The 17,003-nt window shown below is 38.0% G+C and overlaps 1 protein-coding gene across 1 annotated transcript in view; it reads left to right on the top strand.

Annotated features, from left to right (window-relative positions):
• The first annotated feature begins 57 nt into the window (after positions 1 to 57).
• Positions 58 to 17,003, top strand: part of ARL3 (ADP ribosylation factor like GTPase 3) — a 32,318-nt gene continuing 15,372 nt past the window's right edge. The window contains exons 1-4 of the mRNA XM_027852085.1: positions 58 to 164; positions 6,617 to 6,760; positions 9,826 to 9,942; positions 15,668 to 15,718. Coding sequence (XP_027707886.1) covers positions 162 to 164; positions 6,617 to 6,760; positions 9,826 to 9,942; positions 15,668 to 15,718 — 315 coding nt within the window. The 5' untranslated portion in view covers positions 58 to 161. The remainder of the gene's footprint in view (positions 165 to 6,616; positions 6,761 to 9,825; positions 9,943 to 15,667; positions 15,719 to 17,003) is intronic.

Below are 17,003 nucleotides of genomic sequence, written 5' to 3' on the forward strand. Positions count from 1 at the left end.
CCTCTGTGTCTCCGCCCCAGTCTCCGCTGTGCGTGTGGCGGCGGCGGGACGTCGGGGGCGGTGCCCTCGCCGAAGACGGGCGGTGCCGCCGCAGTTGCCCCTGGTAACGGGGGAGGCAGGAGGAGGAGAAGAAGGAGGAGGAGGAGGGAGTCGGCGGGAGGATGGTGAGTGTGGGTGTCTGGGCCGCTCTCGAGTCCCCCCCAACCCAGGTCAACTCTCGGACCCTCAGGCTCGGGCAGGACTGGGCTGAGGGACCGGGACGCCCTCAGACCCTTCCTGTCGTGCTGGGGGTTCCTAGGGTGGCAGGGAGAGCCTGAGACGGGCCGGGTGGGAGGCCTGGGGCCTGAGGGAGGGGGAAGCTTGAAGATGGGGGCGGGGGGAAGGGGCTCTCGGGGAGCTCCCCCAGCCCCACGGTCCGGGGGTGGGGGCAACTGGATCCGAGCCCTGGAGGGTGAGGGCTGTGAAGAGCGGTTCTCAGCCGCCCACCTCTCCTCACTCCCCCGAACCCCGGGGGTCCTGCATGCAGCCAACCATCCAAGAGTGGCGGGAAGGGCCTGGGGCCGGGTGCCGGGCACGCTTCCTCGCCCAGGCTCCGCATCCACAGGTGCGGGCCCTGGGGAGTGGGGATGGCCCACTGCGCGTGAGAGGCTTCCCCTGGGGAGAGGCGCCTGCTCTAACTGGAGTCTCCCCGTTATGGTTTGGAGACCTGCCCATCCCAGGCTCCGGGATAGCCAGTCCAGAGTCCCAGCTTTGCCCAGGCCATCGGGAGTCCGTGCACCAGCTGGTCTTTGCCCCATCCTTTCCTTCGAGACTGCCCCACCCCCCTTTCTTTTTGAGCTGATCTAACTTGATCGAAGAGCGTAGCCTTGGAGAGAATGCCCTGGGCTTCCTTGGGCAAAGGAAAAGGGTAGGTGGACTGGTTATCAACTTAGGGCACAGGTTCTCACTTATCAGCCCAAACTAGAATTTTCCCATATTTTGGACTTCTGATAGTTTGGCCTTTTCTACATTGGACCTTGTTGACTTCGAAATAGTTCATTTGGAGGTGGTTGAGAAGACGTCATTTAGATTTTGTTTGTAGCACAAAAGGATTCTCCAGCTCCCTGAGGTTACTGGTCAGTTATTCACTTGAAAGGAAAAGTAGAATTTGTAGCCTTGAGTGATGGGTGATGCTGAAACTGGAGTTTGAGTTGCTCTCTACTGATTTTTTTTAACCTTTAAAAATATTGGAACATTTCAGTGGTTGAAGGGCTTAGAAAAAGCTGGATCAAAGTGAGAAAACATATCCAATATTTGATGAGATCAGTGAATAAATATAGGGGGTAAAACAATTGATTGCACATGATCAGATTGCTAAGTATAATAAGTAGAATTATTTTAGCTAATGCTGCCAACCAGATTTTGCACATTCTATGTAATAGTTTTATTAACCTTAGGCTAAATAGATTTGTGTAAATATTTTTTGGTATTATCTTTTTATTAATCATTTGTTTATGAGCTATTCATTAGAAAGCTTTCTCATTAAAGAACACAAATATTTACACAAAAAGTAACTAGAACTGAAACTAAATAGGCATGTCAGACCAACAGAAGATGAAGATTGTCATCACAGATGACAAATGCATCATCACTGGCTAACTTTACCAGTTTGTCCATCAAATGAACTGAATAATTTTTTTTAAATTCAAAATCTAAATGCCAATAACCACTAGATATACTTCCAGGTATAAATTGGCTTTAAAGAGTTTTGATAAATTTTTCCCCATAAATATGTATATTTACATATACATATACATGTATATATTAAACAAAGAATTAGTACAGACATTCTATAGTATATGTTTGGTTTAAATTTTGTTTAGCTATAAGAGGGTCTCATATTGTTACAGTTGAATGTAAGCCCCTTAAAACAGGCAGAGCCTGCTTTTTGTTTTTGTCTTTGTATGTCAGGGCCCTGCAGTACTGGATGTCTGGTAAAGACTTACTTAATTGAGTGAAATGGAAAATAAAATGTCAAATTTTTAGCATCTGTAATGTGACTTAATGTGGCATATTCCTTGTGAGTTTTCAGAATTCTGTGGTTGGGCTTTTTAGTCACTCTTAATGTTTTCTGAGACAATTATCTGTATCTGAACTATAAGATGGTCTTTTACATGTACTCCTATAATTTTACTAATTTTGAATCTTTTTCTAATATGATAGACATAGGTATTTGCAGTGCTATTATTATAGAAGCAAATCTAATTTCACTTTAAGGCCAGTAAAAGTGATGAAACAAAGTATAGATACAAATTACCAACTTCCTGAAATAAAAAGTCCAGCAAACTCTAAAACCTTGAGCTAAGACTTATAATTGATACTTGTTTGTTTTAAAAAATTGGGCTACTGTAACAAAAAGCCTATTCATGCACTGATAGTTTCTTTAAACATTTTAAGTGGTTATGGTATACATGTATGAAATAACAAGATGACAAGTCATTTTAATCCTAACTTCACATTTTTAACCAGGATTCTTTTGTTCAGTCACTCAGCAATTCAAAGCTCTGTAGAAGGTATTGTATTACTGTATTGTTTTTTGATATGTTGGTAGTTTTCAGGTGTATTTTGCATTTGAGGGTAATATATTCTAAACCAGAAATATTTAAAATATAATTTGAATATATTTAACAAAATAAATAAAAATACATTAAAACATAGATAACGTTACATTTTGAAACTAAGCCAAGGGGCAGCTAGGTGGCACAGTGGATAGAACACTGGCCCTGAAGTCAGGAGGACCTGAGTTCAAATCCAGCCTCAGACCAAACACTTGACACTTGCTAGCTGTGTGACCTTGGGCAAGTCACTTAACCCCGATTGCCTCACCAAAAAAAAAAAAAACTAAGCCAATATGCTTTGGTAGAGATCCTTATGTATAGATTAATGGCCTCCATTTTCATTCATGTTTGACACCACTGTTTTATACCCTTTTTATATAAAAAGTCCTCTGGACCAAGTACTCCTGATCTGTTCTTTATGAAGAAAGCCCATTCCATTGGCACTGGCAGAAAGGAACACTGACATCTTTGTCTCCAAGAAATGTGCAAGACTTTCATGTGTTTATTGTGGAGATGACTAACCTCAATTTGTTGCATTTAGGTGGTTCAGTGGCTAGAGTTGCTGGACCTAGAGTCAGGAAGACCTGAGTTCAAATCCAAACTCAAACATTTACTAGCTGTGTGACCCTGGGCAAGTCATAGCCTCTGTCTACTTCCATTTCCTCTTCAGAGAAGGATGGACAAACAGCAACGAAATGAGTATAATAACAGCACCTACCTCCTAGGGTTATTTTGAGAATCAAATAGGATAATATCTATAAAATGCTTAGCACAGTGCTGGGTACGTGGTAGGTACTTAATAAACTTCCTTCCAATCAAAGTACTGTTGCAATGCCTCATGGTCAGGTAGAGGCTACCCTAAGTTCTTGAAGACCATGTATGCTAGCAGAATACAAACTTTCAAGCAACCTTACCAAACTGGAAAAGCTTTGATTATAGGACTGTTAATGGACTGAATTGTTTGGACTAAGGACTAGCCTGGATAAGGTGGATGTCTAGACAATGAGATTTTGTGCTACAACTCTTAAAGATAGCCTACTAAGATGGAGTATCAACAGCTACAGACTCTCAGTTCTTTGAAGTAAGAGAAAACCGGACTGTAGACAAATCCTGTATAAGGTCCAGTCACGAGATTCTGGAGATTAGAAAGGTCCCACTTGGCAGCCCTGTGGTTGATTTTTTTTTTAAGAGATGTATAGTCATCTCCATTTTAAGCTAATTGAGGGGAACCTGTGTGAGCAACAGACAAATGGAAGTTTTTCCCCCATTTGTAAGGTTCAAATACCCCAACAGATAAAATTTCATATTCTACATGTCAACTTGGATCGGCCTAGGCTGTAGACATTTCAGGTTAGTGCCCCATGTGCCCCTGCCACTAATTTAGCTAAACAGGTGTCTATAGCACTTCAGTCTTATATACATATTCACTGTAAAAGTTCATTTAAATATTTTATGTGTGAGTTAGACCTATTTTGTCCACCGGTTTGAGTATAATAACTGCTGTGACACACCATATGGTGGTGACATACTATTAGATGATTTTTTTTAATAGTCCTTAATCAAGAAATATTAGGGTAAGATGTCAAAAATATACCTTAAGTTCATACTCTAATTGTGAGTTTATTCATTAGTATGATTAGCTGTGCTTTAAGGTATATTTAGAAAGTAGTAATATTTTATTAAGTGCTAAGAATATTAATTTCTATGAACTTCAGATCAAATAACATTTCAAATAAACAGATGGACAGTGTTATACAAGCAGACATGGAGGTAGATTTATTTTTGCTTTACCTTCAGGCTTTTAAATCAGCTTACTTTATTCACTTCAGGTAGAATACTGATTTCTATAAATATCTTCCCTCTTTAGCTAACCCTTATAATCCTGTGATCCACTGACTAGGATTGTCAGTAGGTATGCTGTTACGCTACCACATGTGTCGTTCCTGATACCATTCATCATTCTGCCATGAAAAGGTAGAGGAAAAGATGCTGGATTTGTAGTCAGAACCGGGGTTAAAATCCCCACCCTGCTATCTAGCAATGACATACATGCCTTGAGCAAGTCACTCACCTCTCTGGGCCTCAATTTCCTCATCCGTAAAATGAGAGTTGTGTGGGTTGGACTATAGTCACCACCAGTCCTAAGTCTATGAAGCTGTGTTTTTAGTGTCACTTTCTTTGAAAACAAATTTTCACATTTCAGTATTCTTTTCAAAGGAAAATTTTGCTACTAGAAGTATAGAAAGTGTTATTTTTTATATTCTCTTTACTATCAATTTTATATAGTTACAGCTAGATGGTTTCTTCCTGACTTGCCTATTTTTAGGATAAACAGAAATTATCTTTGAGGAATTTAAAATGAAAAAATCCTGAGTGTGTAAAAATCCAAATATCATATCTTTATTTAATAACTCTCACTTATAGAGATGTGGAGCTCAAGAAAACAGCCCAAAGCAGAACTTTGTAGTTAAAGTTTTGTTAGTTTAAAAATTTTAGAATATAAAAAAAAAATTAGAACATCAAACTTTTTTGTGAGTTGGTTTGTGAAAAACAACTCTTCACTCAAGATTTCTGAAGGGACTGCCCACTGTTAACTTACTGTCAGATAGATAATAGGTAATGTAGACTATAATGATAAATTCCAACTGTTTTTAAAATTGATCTTAGGAGGTTTCTTGAATCATTTGATAATGGACTTACTTCTCTGTACTCATCTATTTTCTAGGGGTTAACCATGATATGTATTAAACACTTTATATTCCATTTAATCAAGCACTAATGGGGTTTGGGGGGATGGGACCTGTGGTTTAATTGGGATGGGGAACTCCCGTCCCTCCCCGGCCCAAGGCAAATCTATACCTGCTCTGCAACTTGGAGTTTTACACAGTTGCTTGAGTCACTGAGAGTTTTAAGTGACTTGTTGGAAACTGGACTTGAATCTAGGTCTTGATGAGTCTAAGACCAGCTCCCTATCCACTATAACAAAGGTTTAAAACTTACAGAAACCTCCCAAGTGCAGCCCAAACCAGATTAAAATGTAATGAAAAATGTTTCATAAAATAAATAAAAATATAACATATAATGTTAATTTGAGGTTTTCTAATTCAATATGAGGCCCACAGGGATCCATTTCTATTTTTGACACTACTGCACTATAACCATGCTAATTCTCTGCCAAATATATATTTTCTCCATTAAAGATGGGAAAATTGAGACATGACACAGGTTAATGTCCCTCAGTAAATCAGTGGCAAAGAATTAGTGTGCAAAGGAATCCAGTATCAGACTTGAGGAGCTGAGTATTATTTTACAGAAGTGCTTTTCTCTTATTAAAGTTAGCTAATGAATTTGATTACCTAGTATATTATATAAATTATATAAATAAATTATATATATATATATATATAAAACATTTGTTATCCCCATATAATTTTTTAACATGATAGTCAATTGCAGAAGGAAATAGTATTCTTCTTTATTTCTCAACTGTTTTGGGATCCCTCACTGACTTTAATAACCACTTAATTTCTATGTGTACTGTTTTGCTTATCAAAAAAACAAAACAAACCCCCCCAAAAATAAACCCACCATTACACAGCCTCTCAGAAAGGATGCCATTAGAATGAAATTGTAATAGGGCACTTTAGATTAATAAGGGTGAACTGAAATAGACGAAGATTAGGATAAACAGAATACCTCTGCTACAATTTGCAAACTTTGAGACAACAGCATCAGAGTGCAGCCATAACTATAATAGGTAAGCAATGCTATTTATTAAAATTACTTCTGCCAGTGTCTTCACCAAAACACATTAGTGTACTCCTGATAAGATATGAAGAAAGCGTTTCTAAGTCAATATGAAAAAATGGCACTTGTTTGAAAGACATTACTGGAAGCTATCCATAACCAAGAACTATGTACAATGAGAATGAATCTACACTTTATTGGCCAGCACAATGAGATCCAGACATTTATGGTAAAGCCTTGAAAGTAACCTCTCTTCTTTGTGATTACCCAAGGGTTTACTCTCAATCCTGCGCAAATTGAAGAGCGCACCAGACCAGGAGGTGAGAATTCTTCTCCTGGGCTTGGATAATGCTGGCAAAACTACACTCCTGAAGCAGCTTGCATCTGAAGACATCAGTCACATTACACCTACACAGGTATACACATTCTGCTGTGCAATATTTTTGTTTCATGGTATACTGTGCCCTTTAGAAGAAGGAAGACTAAGGCATGAAAGATACGATAGAGAAACAGAACTTTTGTTTTTTAGCTCTTGGTTCAATGCCCAATAACATTATTCTCCACCATATAAAACTAAATATTTACATTACCTATATTGTGACCCAACATTCTATAGAATCCAACATTTTATTAAGTGCAAGGCACATAATATTTTGACTAAAAAGGGAGGTGGGCCAGTGAAAGATAACAGCTCAAGGATTAAATCCATGAAATATTGGGTGGGATCCATGAAATATTTAAAGAATCAGAGGAAGGCTTGAATTGCTTTAGATGGATCTTTTATAGAGGGTTTACAAAAAGACATGGACAAGAATTACACAGGATAAAAGTCTATGGCTAGGTTTTCATTTGTACTGGTGGAAAGAACACTCAGGTTGTTTGAGAGCATGCATTTTTTGAAGTATGTACAAGGTACTGTCAATAAAAAAATGAAGACCACTGCAGGCCCTGCCCTCAGTTTGTGTTCTAAAGCTAAGGCTAACCAAGATAAATCTAAAGGATAGGGAAATAGTTGGTGCTTGAGTAAATGAGGATCCTATGTACTGTTTTGCTCATCAAAAAAAAAATACTTTTAACACTGAGCCTCTCAGTAATAGGGCCCTTTAAATTAAGCAGGGTGAACTGAAATAAGTGAAGATTAGGATAGACAGAGTACCTAGACTACAATTTGCACAGCTGTTGAAACTTTGAGACAACGTACAGGACAGAAAAACTCTAGTAAAGGTCTTTATACCTCCTTCCCTACAGGAGTGGAAGAGGGAAAAAATTACCTCCTCACTAAATACCTAGATTTATTGACTAGCAAGTGATCTACTGTTCTCAGTAACCTTATAAGTATAAGTATAAGAAAAAGAGTATTATAGATCTGATGTTACTCCTTATTTCCTTTCTGAATAGTGAGATCCTGGGGCTATGATTGTACAGCTGGTTGATGTGTGTACTTCATTGGACTAGTGAGCATTCTAGACTTGTACCTTATTCCAAAAGAGTCACCAAGCTACTGTCAGACAAAGTTTTAGAGCTTTTGAACAAACTTTACAGTTCAAGGAATAATAGATTACACTAGTTTCTCCTGGAAAGGCTAAAAAACACACTCTAGTGTGCCTTGCAAGAAAAGAAAAGATAATTTTTATGAGTATTCAGAAAAAAGACAAGGCACTCTTCTAAAACACAGACTCATATTATACATCCTGACCTTCAGATTCCTATACATCTCTGTCTTTAGTTGATAGGTTTGGGCATTTGTGGTCTATATTTGAAGGGAGCATTACTAAGTGAACAGTTTTAGATAGCTTTGGCAAGTTGGCAGTTTTGGCAAGGAGTTAAAATACATTCTCCATTTATTTACCCATTGTCTTCACATCTCTATGATCAAACGTGTACTTATTTCTGTTCCATTCAGTATTTTATAGAAAAGGCAGTCAACACCGTAAATTATGCTCATGTGACTCTCTCCTCAGTAGTGGGGAATCTGGTAGCACCCTGTCCCTGATGTGGTGTGTCCTGGGCTCAGATCTCAAGTATTGATAGTGGCGTGTAGCCAAATCTGCCAGATGTTCATGAAGGAGCTCCCTTGCCCTATCCATTTCTATTAAGCAGGATGAAATTCCTAACCACTAGCAGCAAGCCTGTAGACCAGATTTTAAAGTCTTGATTTTTCTGTGTCACTTATCAGAAAGATAATATATTCTTAATTATAAAATGTTATCCAAATCTTAAATTTTTGCTCATTTGTTCTTATAATTCCTGACTCATGAATCTGTTGATCCATGATTTACTCCTCTTCCTTTAGGCTCTCTATTGCAGTAACTCCTGAAAATCAATACGTATTTCCAAGTTGACCAAAGATTCCTAAAAAACAACACAAACTATTCTTTTGGGATAGGAAGGCTTCTTCCCAACCACTACCCACAGCATGACTTCTCACTTCGGAGTTTGATTATGTGCTGTTTTAGCAGGACTCTAAAGCTCCATGGTCCTAGAATATGATTCATGTGCAAATTCATTCTCCCCCATACATGGCAGCCTAAGTTTAGCTCTTCCTGTACCCTGTTTAATCCACTAGAAATCTTTCACTTTGAACTATAATTAAAGACATTGATCCTTCAGACACAGCAGGTGTTCCTTTTTAAATTTAGCATTCTGTTCTGTGGAGTCTTCAGATTTAACCAGATTTCCAATACCCATTACCACTCTGGGATCTTCAAATAGCACTCTCTATGTTGCCTATCCAAGTTGGTCTCGCTGCCCTGGCTCTCCCACCCTAGTAAGCACTAGGTATTCAGTTCACTAATATTTATTAAACACCTACTGTGTGCCAGATACAAATAACAAAAAAGAGCCAATCCGTGCCCTCAAGGAGTTGCAATCTAATGGAGAAGACAACACACGAAAGGAAGCTCAAAATTAGGGGGATTGAGAATGGAGCACCAGAAGGTGCCAGGCATGGGAGAAATAGAAGCCCAGCAGTACTGCTGATGGAGAGTGGAGTCACTAGGCAGGTTGTGACCCCTCTATAAGGGCAAATTTAGGAGGAGTTTAATGCTCCACCTTCCTGCCCTCCAGGTAGAATGACAATTTTGAGTGAGTTGAGGATGTGTAGAGTATCAGAATCTGAATCACAGTGATGAGATTTCAGGTGATCAGTTTATCCTGGGATGTGGGAAAGAGCAGGTAGTGTTCTTTGGAGTGGAAGCCAAGCAGGGCTGCTGATGGAAAAGAGAGTATACAACAGTAGTGTATCGATATTCTGACCATGTCAGTTGCTGACTCTATCACATTGGTGAGGTAAACTGTATGTGAGTTAACTTTCTTCTCCTACCTATCATTTTCATAGCAGATAATTTTCATTAGTCCTGTGTTCATCTCTGTCAATACCCCTCAGAAGTGGGAGATGACAAAGCTGTTAAATATGACCTTGTTAGCAATATGATCTCACAGCATAATTTGACTAGGTGTTTTTGCCTTTTTTCTATTCCAGGGTTTTAACATCAAAAGTGTGCAGTCACAAGGTTTTAAACTGAATGTGTGGGACATTGGTGGACAGAGGAAAATCAGGCCATACTGGAGGAATTATTTTGAAAATACTGATGTACTTGTAAGTACTGCCTACTCGGGCATTAATTCGAAGCCTTTCCTGCTATGTGCTAGGAACATTAACACTCTAATGTTCTCATTGTCAGTATTTCCACTGCCATAGCATTAATCATCATGAACTTATTAGCAGGGCCAGCAGAAGACTGGAGATTGTGAAGCGAGCAATCTTGGAATAGCTTTTATAAGATACTTTATTGTTGCTGGGTAACAGTATCATGCCCTTCCACACCTTGGGCAAGTAAACTATTTATAAACATACTCCAGTGATTTGAGAAGCAAAATAAAACTTAAAAGATCCCAGAATGTCACTAACTATAATCATCAAAATGAAGTTCAGAGGCTCTTTTCACCCTTCTCTAAAATGGGAAAAGCCTTGCTTCATATGATCACTATGAGAATTAATAGAAATAATGTGAGAATTAATTTTTCATTATATTTGGATGTATAATAGTATCAAAACAGTAAATATTGGTATTATAAAGTCATATCAACAAATATTAATTGTGTACCTACTACATGTAAGTCATTGCTGTAAGAACCATACCATAATCTGACTTTTCGTGGAGAAAACTAATCTGGCCTAGATACCAAATTGGATGTCTGAGTTGGTATGGGGAAAAAAAGACTGACTAGCGGGAAAAAAACCTAGGAGGAAAAATAAAAACTTTCCAAGAAAGAAAACTATGCTCTTAGCCTCAGGAATCCAATAACTACCTACCTACAGTATGCATTCTTATATTTGTTTTATTAAACATTTAAGTATTATTCTTAAATTGTACTAAAAGTGCACAATAGATTAAAAGAAGAGAGGTTATAGAGAGAAACAGAGCTTATATTAGTTCCTTTGTAGGCATAAGACATAGTAAGGAAAATTCTAGAAGGTGGGTAGTATAGAGCTACAGATATTTGTCAGGCTCCCAAAGGAGATCTCTGAAATTTCCTGGTACTTGGGTAAGAATTTCAGAGCTAGATAGATCTAACAGCTAGTAGGCAGGAAGCAAAGATGATGTAATGTGATCACAGATGCAACATTTTGTATAAACTGTATGTGCCCAGCAAGCTACGTATATTTGAGCAAGAATCAGTTCAGCACAGCGACACGAGGGAATTCTTTCTCTGCAACATCAGGCACTCAGTGCACGGCCGCATCTTGGATTTGGAGTCTGCCTTGTATTGTTCCAGTGCCTTTGAGACCTTGGTTATCAGCTGAGTCCCTAGGGCTGGACACCACAGCACCGCCTTGCCAGACTCATTGCAGCACTTGGGAGTGCAGTTTTTTGTTTGATTGCTTTAAATTCTTTACTTCTTGAGTTAGGAAAGCCTTATTCCAAACTGTTGGCTAATTCAGACAGTTTCAAGAGTAATTTAAATATTTCCAACTAGAAGGACACCACAGGGAATTAGATAGCATCTTGGTAGCCTAAAAGGGTTAACATAACTCCTAAATATAATCCAAGTTATTCCCAAGGGAGGATCAAAAGCATGAGGTGCATCTGGTTCATGCTTTTCTAATTCTAGAGAAGATGAGAGATAAAAGGTGTGATAGAAGTAATGGGCAGATAGATACAGCTTTTCAAGATCATTAGAAAGCACAGAAATACATACCACTGCAGTTTCTCAAGGTACTGCCTTGTATGACAACGTTCCATTTAAACATAACCTAAAGTGATTGTTTCATCATTCTGTAACCAAATCAAACCATTTTCTACTCATCTCCACTGAGAACTCTCAGATATGCCTCAAATCCTCTGAAATAAGGTGATTTCTACACTTCTACAAACAGTGGACATGTGCTGGTGTGGAATAGATAGGAAAGTTTGTGGAACTCTACAGATAATCCAGAAACCTCATTTCAGTCAATAGCTTCAGTATCCTTCCCCAAAACTTTTGCCCAGCTACTAATAAATGTGTTTCATTTCTTCTTGATGTGCCCACCCTCTTGTGAAGAGATGTTTATGAGCAGCAAAATGGCCAAAAGGTGGCAGCAGTAGGGAGGAGGAGGAAAAACAAAAGAACCTTCAGTTCATTGACTATATGATTAGTCCTTGGATAATGGAGTTGGATAAACTTAGGGGAGTCCATATCACATCAGACAAAAATCTTTTTCACCAATCCTTCTTCCTGTTATCAAATAGAGCTTCAAAGTCATTTCCTAGAAAGCCTGTGCACTTAACTTTGCATAAGGCAACATTCCAAATGTCCTGTGCTAAATCAAGATTTTAGAATAGGGCTAATAATTTAGTTTATCCTGGTCTACATTATTTTAATATCAAGACTAGAAGAGTACTAAAGCTTCTATTTTCTCTGATTCTTTGATTTGAAAACAGGATGCTTTGTTTTAGTTGGTTATGGGTTTGTGTTTTACGTGCTTAGATTTACAGATAACAAAAAATAGATCATATCAGGAGGCAGTCACATTTTCCTATAAGTGGCAGTGTTGCACAAGGAGATGAACATTTTTAAAAGAGGAGATCTGTGAGGAAGAAAAAAGCAAAATGCTGAAGAAAAGCAAAATGAACCCACCAGACAAGCCTGTTGTTTTTCATTTGACCCATTTCTGAGTAAACGGGGTAGCTGTTTTATAGGCTTCTCCTTAGGAATATTGTACAATCGTTTCCAAATGGTATTGAAAGTGATTTGAGAGATAAGCCAAACACTATGAAAACATGTATAGATTGAGGGAAAATATGGCTACTTTTGAAAACATACTTGCCATAGCACAGAAGTGTTTTTATGGGACTATTTGTATAAAATACCAACTAGCTGTAAATCAGTGCCAAAGCTTTGCTCTTGTTTTCATTCAGCCTCAAAACTTGCCAGTCAGTTATGTTTTACTTGGAGTCAGCATTCTGGACTTCTCTTGGGACCTTATCTCTCCACTTTTTAGAACCTTTCAGCAACTCCACATAATATTTGAGATGGACTATAAATATTTTGTCTTTGTCTTATACCTTTTAGGCAAGCACATTTTCCTCCTCTGTGATTTGGGGAGGGAGGGCAATTAGTAGCTAATACCTTCAATATGAGTCATCAATATGATGTGACAGCCCAACATAATCTTAGGCTGCATTAAGAGATGTATGCCATCCTGGATTGAGAAGGTGATGGTCTCACCATACTCTGTCTTCATCAGACCACATCTGGAATACTGTTTTCAGCTATGAGAGCCACATCTTAAGAAGGACATTGATAAAACTAGTGATAATTCAAAGGACCTTTAGCCAGAAGAATACAAATCTTTTTTTTAATGAATTAATTTATTTTTTAGTTTTCAGCGTTCACTTCCACAAGATTTTGTGTTCCAAATTTTCTCCCTATTTCTCCCCTCCCCCCACCGCAAGACAGCGTGCATTCTGAATACTCCTTCCCCTAATCTGCCCTCCCTTCTATCACCCCCACTTCTGTCATCCCCTTCCCCTTCTGTTTTCCTGTAGGGCTAGATTTCTATATCCCATTGCCTGTATATCTTATTTCCCAGTTGCATGTAAAAATAATTTTTAACATTTGTTTTTAAAACTTTGGGTTCCAAATTCTCTCCCTTCCTCCCTGCCCACCTACCCTCATTGAGAAGGCAAGCAACTCAATACAAGTTATACTTGTGTAGTCATGCAAAACACTTGCATAATAGCCATGTTGTGAAAAACTAACTATATTTCCCTTCATCCTATCCCATCCCTCATTTATTCTATTCTCTCCTTTGACCCTGTCCCTCCCCAAAAATGTTTGCTTCTGATTACCCCCTCCCCCAATCTGCTGTCCATTCTATCAACCCCCCCCATTTCTTATCCCATTCCCCCCAGTTTTCCTGTAGGGTAAGATAGATTTCCATACCCAATTGAGTGTGTATGTTATTCCCTCCTTAAGCCAAATCTGATGAGAGTAAGATTCATTCATTCCCTCTCACCTCCCTGTCTTCCCCTCCACAGTAAAAGCTTTTTCTTCCCTCTTTTATGTGAGATAATTTACCCCATTCTACCTTTCCCTTTCTCGTTCTCCCAGTACAATCTTCTCTCACCCCTTAATTTAATTTTTTAGATATCATCCCTTCATAAAGACTATAAATCTTAAAGGGCACATGATGACTCTCTTCAAATATTTAAATTACTGTCATGTGGAATAGGGATTGGATTTGTTCAGCTTGGTCCCAGAACCAGGAAAAGTGGGTGAAAATTGCAAAAGGGAAAGTTGATTTAAGGAGAAACTTAATAACAATTAGAGTATCAGAAAGAGGAATGGACTGCCTTGGCAAATAGTAGGTTCCCCTCATTAGAAGTCCTCAAGCAGAGGGTGGATGACCACTTGCTGAAGTGTGTTAAGAGAGAGAATTCTTTCATGTATGGCTTAAGACTGGATGGTTGTTGAGGACCCTTTTCAGTTTTGAAATTCTGTGACTCTTATTTTTTCCTTTCTCTGTCACCTGCATAAGACCTTTTAGGCAGCCTTTTCTACTAGGGACATCCTCCTCCTAGAGTCATTGTGGATGTGATGTCTTCTCATTTTTCATATTCTACTTTCTGGCACATTGCTTAGATGAAGTCCATCTCAATCTAGTTTAGACTCCCTCACCCAAAATAACAGTAAAACCAAATCCATGTTACATGGTTACTCGTTTCTAACATAGAGATGGCTACCATCCCAATAGGTTCACTTCCTTTCTACATAAGGTATTTATACACTCCTGTAACATAGAAATTATGACCCTCTAAGTTAAAAATACCTTTGAATCTCATGTTCTTCATTAACTTGTGAGTCATTCAACATTTATGAGATGCTCACTATGAACAGAGGAGAGTATTGTATCTTGTTGGACCTTTTTGGATATTTTAAAATAACAATCAGAGCTTAGATTTCTGAGGCCCAGAACATTCTCTGTGCCTTTCTTCTTTCTTTGTTTCTCCCTGAAAAAAAAAATGAAGGTATAAATGTTCTTGGGAGCAATAATTATTTCTGCACTGGTTTTAGAATAAACTTCATTTCTGATATAGTTTTTAGCTGTGGGTGCCTGACTGACAGAGCATTCAGCAGAAGAATTTTACTTGGTTTTGTTTCAGAAGGGAGTTTGATTTGGGTGCAACACAGAATTTGATACACACACAGATTGCCTTGTGCAGGCACGTTTATGTAGTTTACTGCTACTAAAGGTGTTAGTTCTAGTATTGGTTTCTTTTGTTGAAGAGTACTTTTGTAGGAGATTTGTCTTTCTTGCATTATTTTAATTGTAATTTGTAATTGTTTAAAAAAAGTTCTAAATTTGTAATGTATATACTGAATTCCAAATCCTCTTTTACCAACAGCTGAGCTTTCCCCCAAATTTTTCCAGTTGTCTATCCCTTATCCCTTGAGCTAGACAAGCTAGATTTTTAATGTAAATGTGAAACATACATGGGCAACTTCCTTCACTGTATACATTAATTCCGAGAATATTGCCTATGTGATACAGTTAGGAGGAGATCTGTCTATATTCATTTTTACACATCTCAAAACATACCACCACACTTACCCTAAGACTTGTCCTAGCTTTCGTGACCTCCTAGATATTGGTGTTTGGGAAGAGAGATTTCCTAGACATTTTCTATTTTCTTTTGCTTCCCTAAGTGAAGTGAGGGCTACCACCCTGGATGTCTCAATGCAAGACTGAACTGATACCTACTGCTCACTTCTAGAAGCAGCACTGTATTTTTCCATCTCTGCTAACTAAAGTAACCTCATTCCTATTTCTTTTATAGATATATGTTATTGACAGTGCAGACAGAAAACGATTTGAAGAGACGGGTCAGGTAAATAATTCTTCTGTCCAAATATTTGCAAAATGACTGATTTTCTATTAATTCACCTTGTTAAATGTTTGAGGGTTAGGGAGTTGTTTTTTTTTTTTTTTTTAACTTTTACAATTCAAACAAAATAGTCCTTGTGGCAGTTAGGCAAAAATAGAAGTTGATTCAAAGACTCTTAGTTGAGGTCTTTACAACAAAAATGAATCAGATAAAACAGATAAGACATTAGTAAATGGAATTTAACATGAAGACTAAAACCTCTGCAGATTCTCTTCTAGGCCTGTTAAAAATGAGGCCAAAAAGGAATATGATTTGTTTTTATTTACATCTTTTAACATTAACTTAACTGTCCTTGGGATAACTCAAAAAACTTTACAGGGATTATAAGAAATGTATAACTCAAGTAGGCCACCCTTGTCTTCAAGCCAAGTAATCAAGTATGTCTTGAACCCTATCTTGTTCCTAAATATATAGTACACAGCACTTGTATGGTACAGTATGTGTACATACTTTTTAAAGTGAAAGGGTATATATAAAATGGATGTAGACTGTTTTTCCCCCTCTGTTAAATGGAGCTGAAATGCACTCTTCACTAGTCCACTAGTTCACTAGTCTTTTTAGAGAGGTAAGACTCAGACATGAGTATAGGGCCACCAGCCTGTTTTATAGTCTCATCCTATGTCTGGTGAGCTTCTAGGTACAGTTATTCCCATGACTTTTAGTAGCTTTTCCTCTTCTCTTGGAATTAAATCAAGAACTCTCCATACATTTTGAAACTGTCCACCATACCATAGTGACTTAACATCATTGTTTATTTGAGGCAGAACTAAACAGGAGAACTATGTCTTATCTTGATTAAAGGTCTTTATATTATCAATCTCATGAGCCATCTAGCTGCCTTACAAATGATTTTTAAGTAGCTAAACTCTATGTGAAATGTGGTTATTTGCAATTAGATTCATGCATGCCTTCCTCGCAAAGATTTACTGCAGTTAGAACCAACCGGCAATTGAACCACCCCATATCTAAATACAGGAACTTTGCCAAGGGGCTCATGAGACTTAGTGACAACATAGATATACGTGATATGGATGTATGTCCATGTTTTCTATAGGATAGTGATTAATACAGTCAGCCTCTAAAAGAAGTACTTATTTTAGTCTAAATTCATAGTCTTCCCAGAATGGCATGAAAGGGATAGGCATCTTATCAGTTATAGACATCATGTAAAGCTGAATTCTTCAGCAGTATAATCTTAGTTTACTCAGTTATAATATAATGTAATATT

The sequence above is a fragment of the Vombatus ursinus genome, unplaced genomic scaffold (genome assembly GCF_900497805.2).
Source record: "Vombatus ursinus unplaced genomic scaffold, bare-nosed wombat genome assembly UNPS02009205.1, whole genome shotgun sequence".
In the NCBI taxonomy this organism is placed as follows: domain Eukaryota; kingdom Metazoa; phylum Chordata; class Mammalia; order Diprotodontia; family Vombatidae; genus Vombatus; species Vombatus ursinus.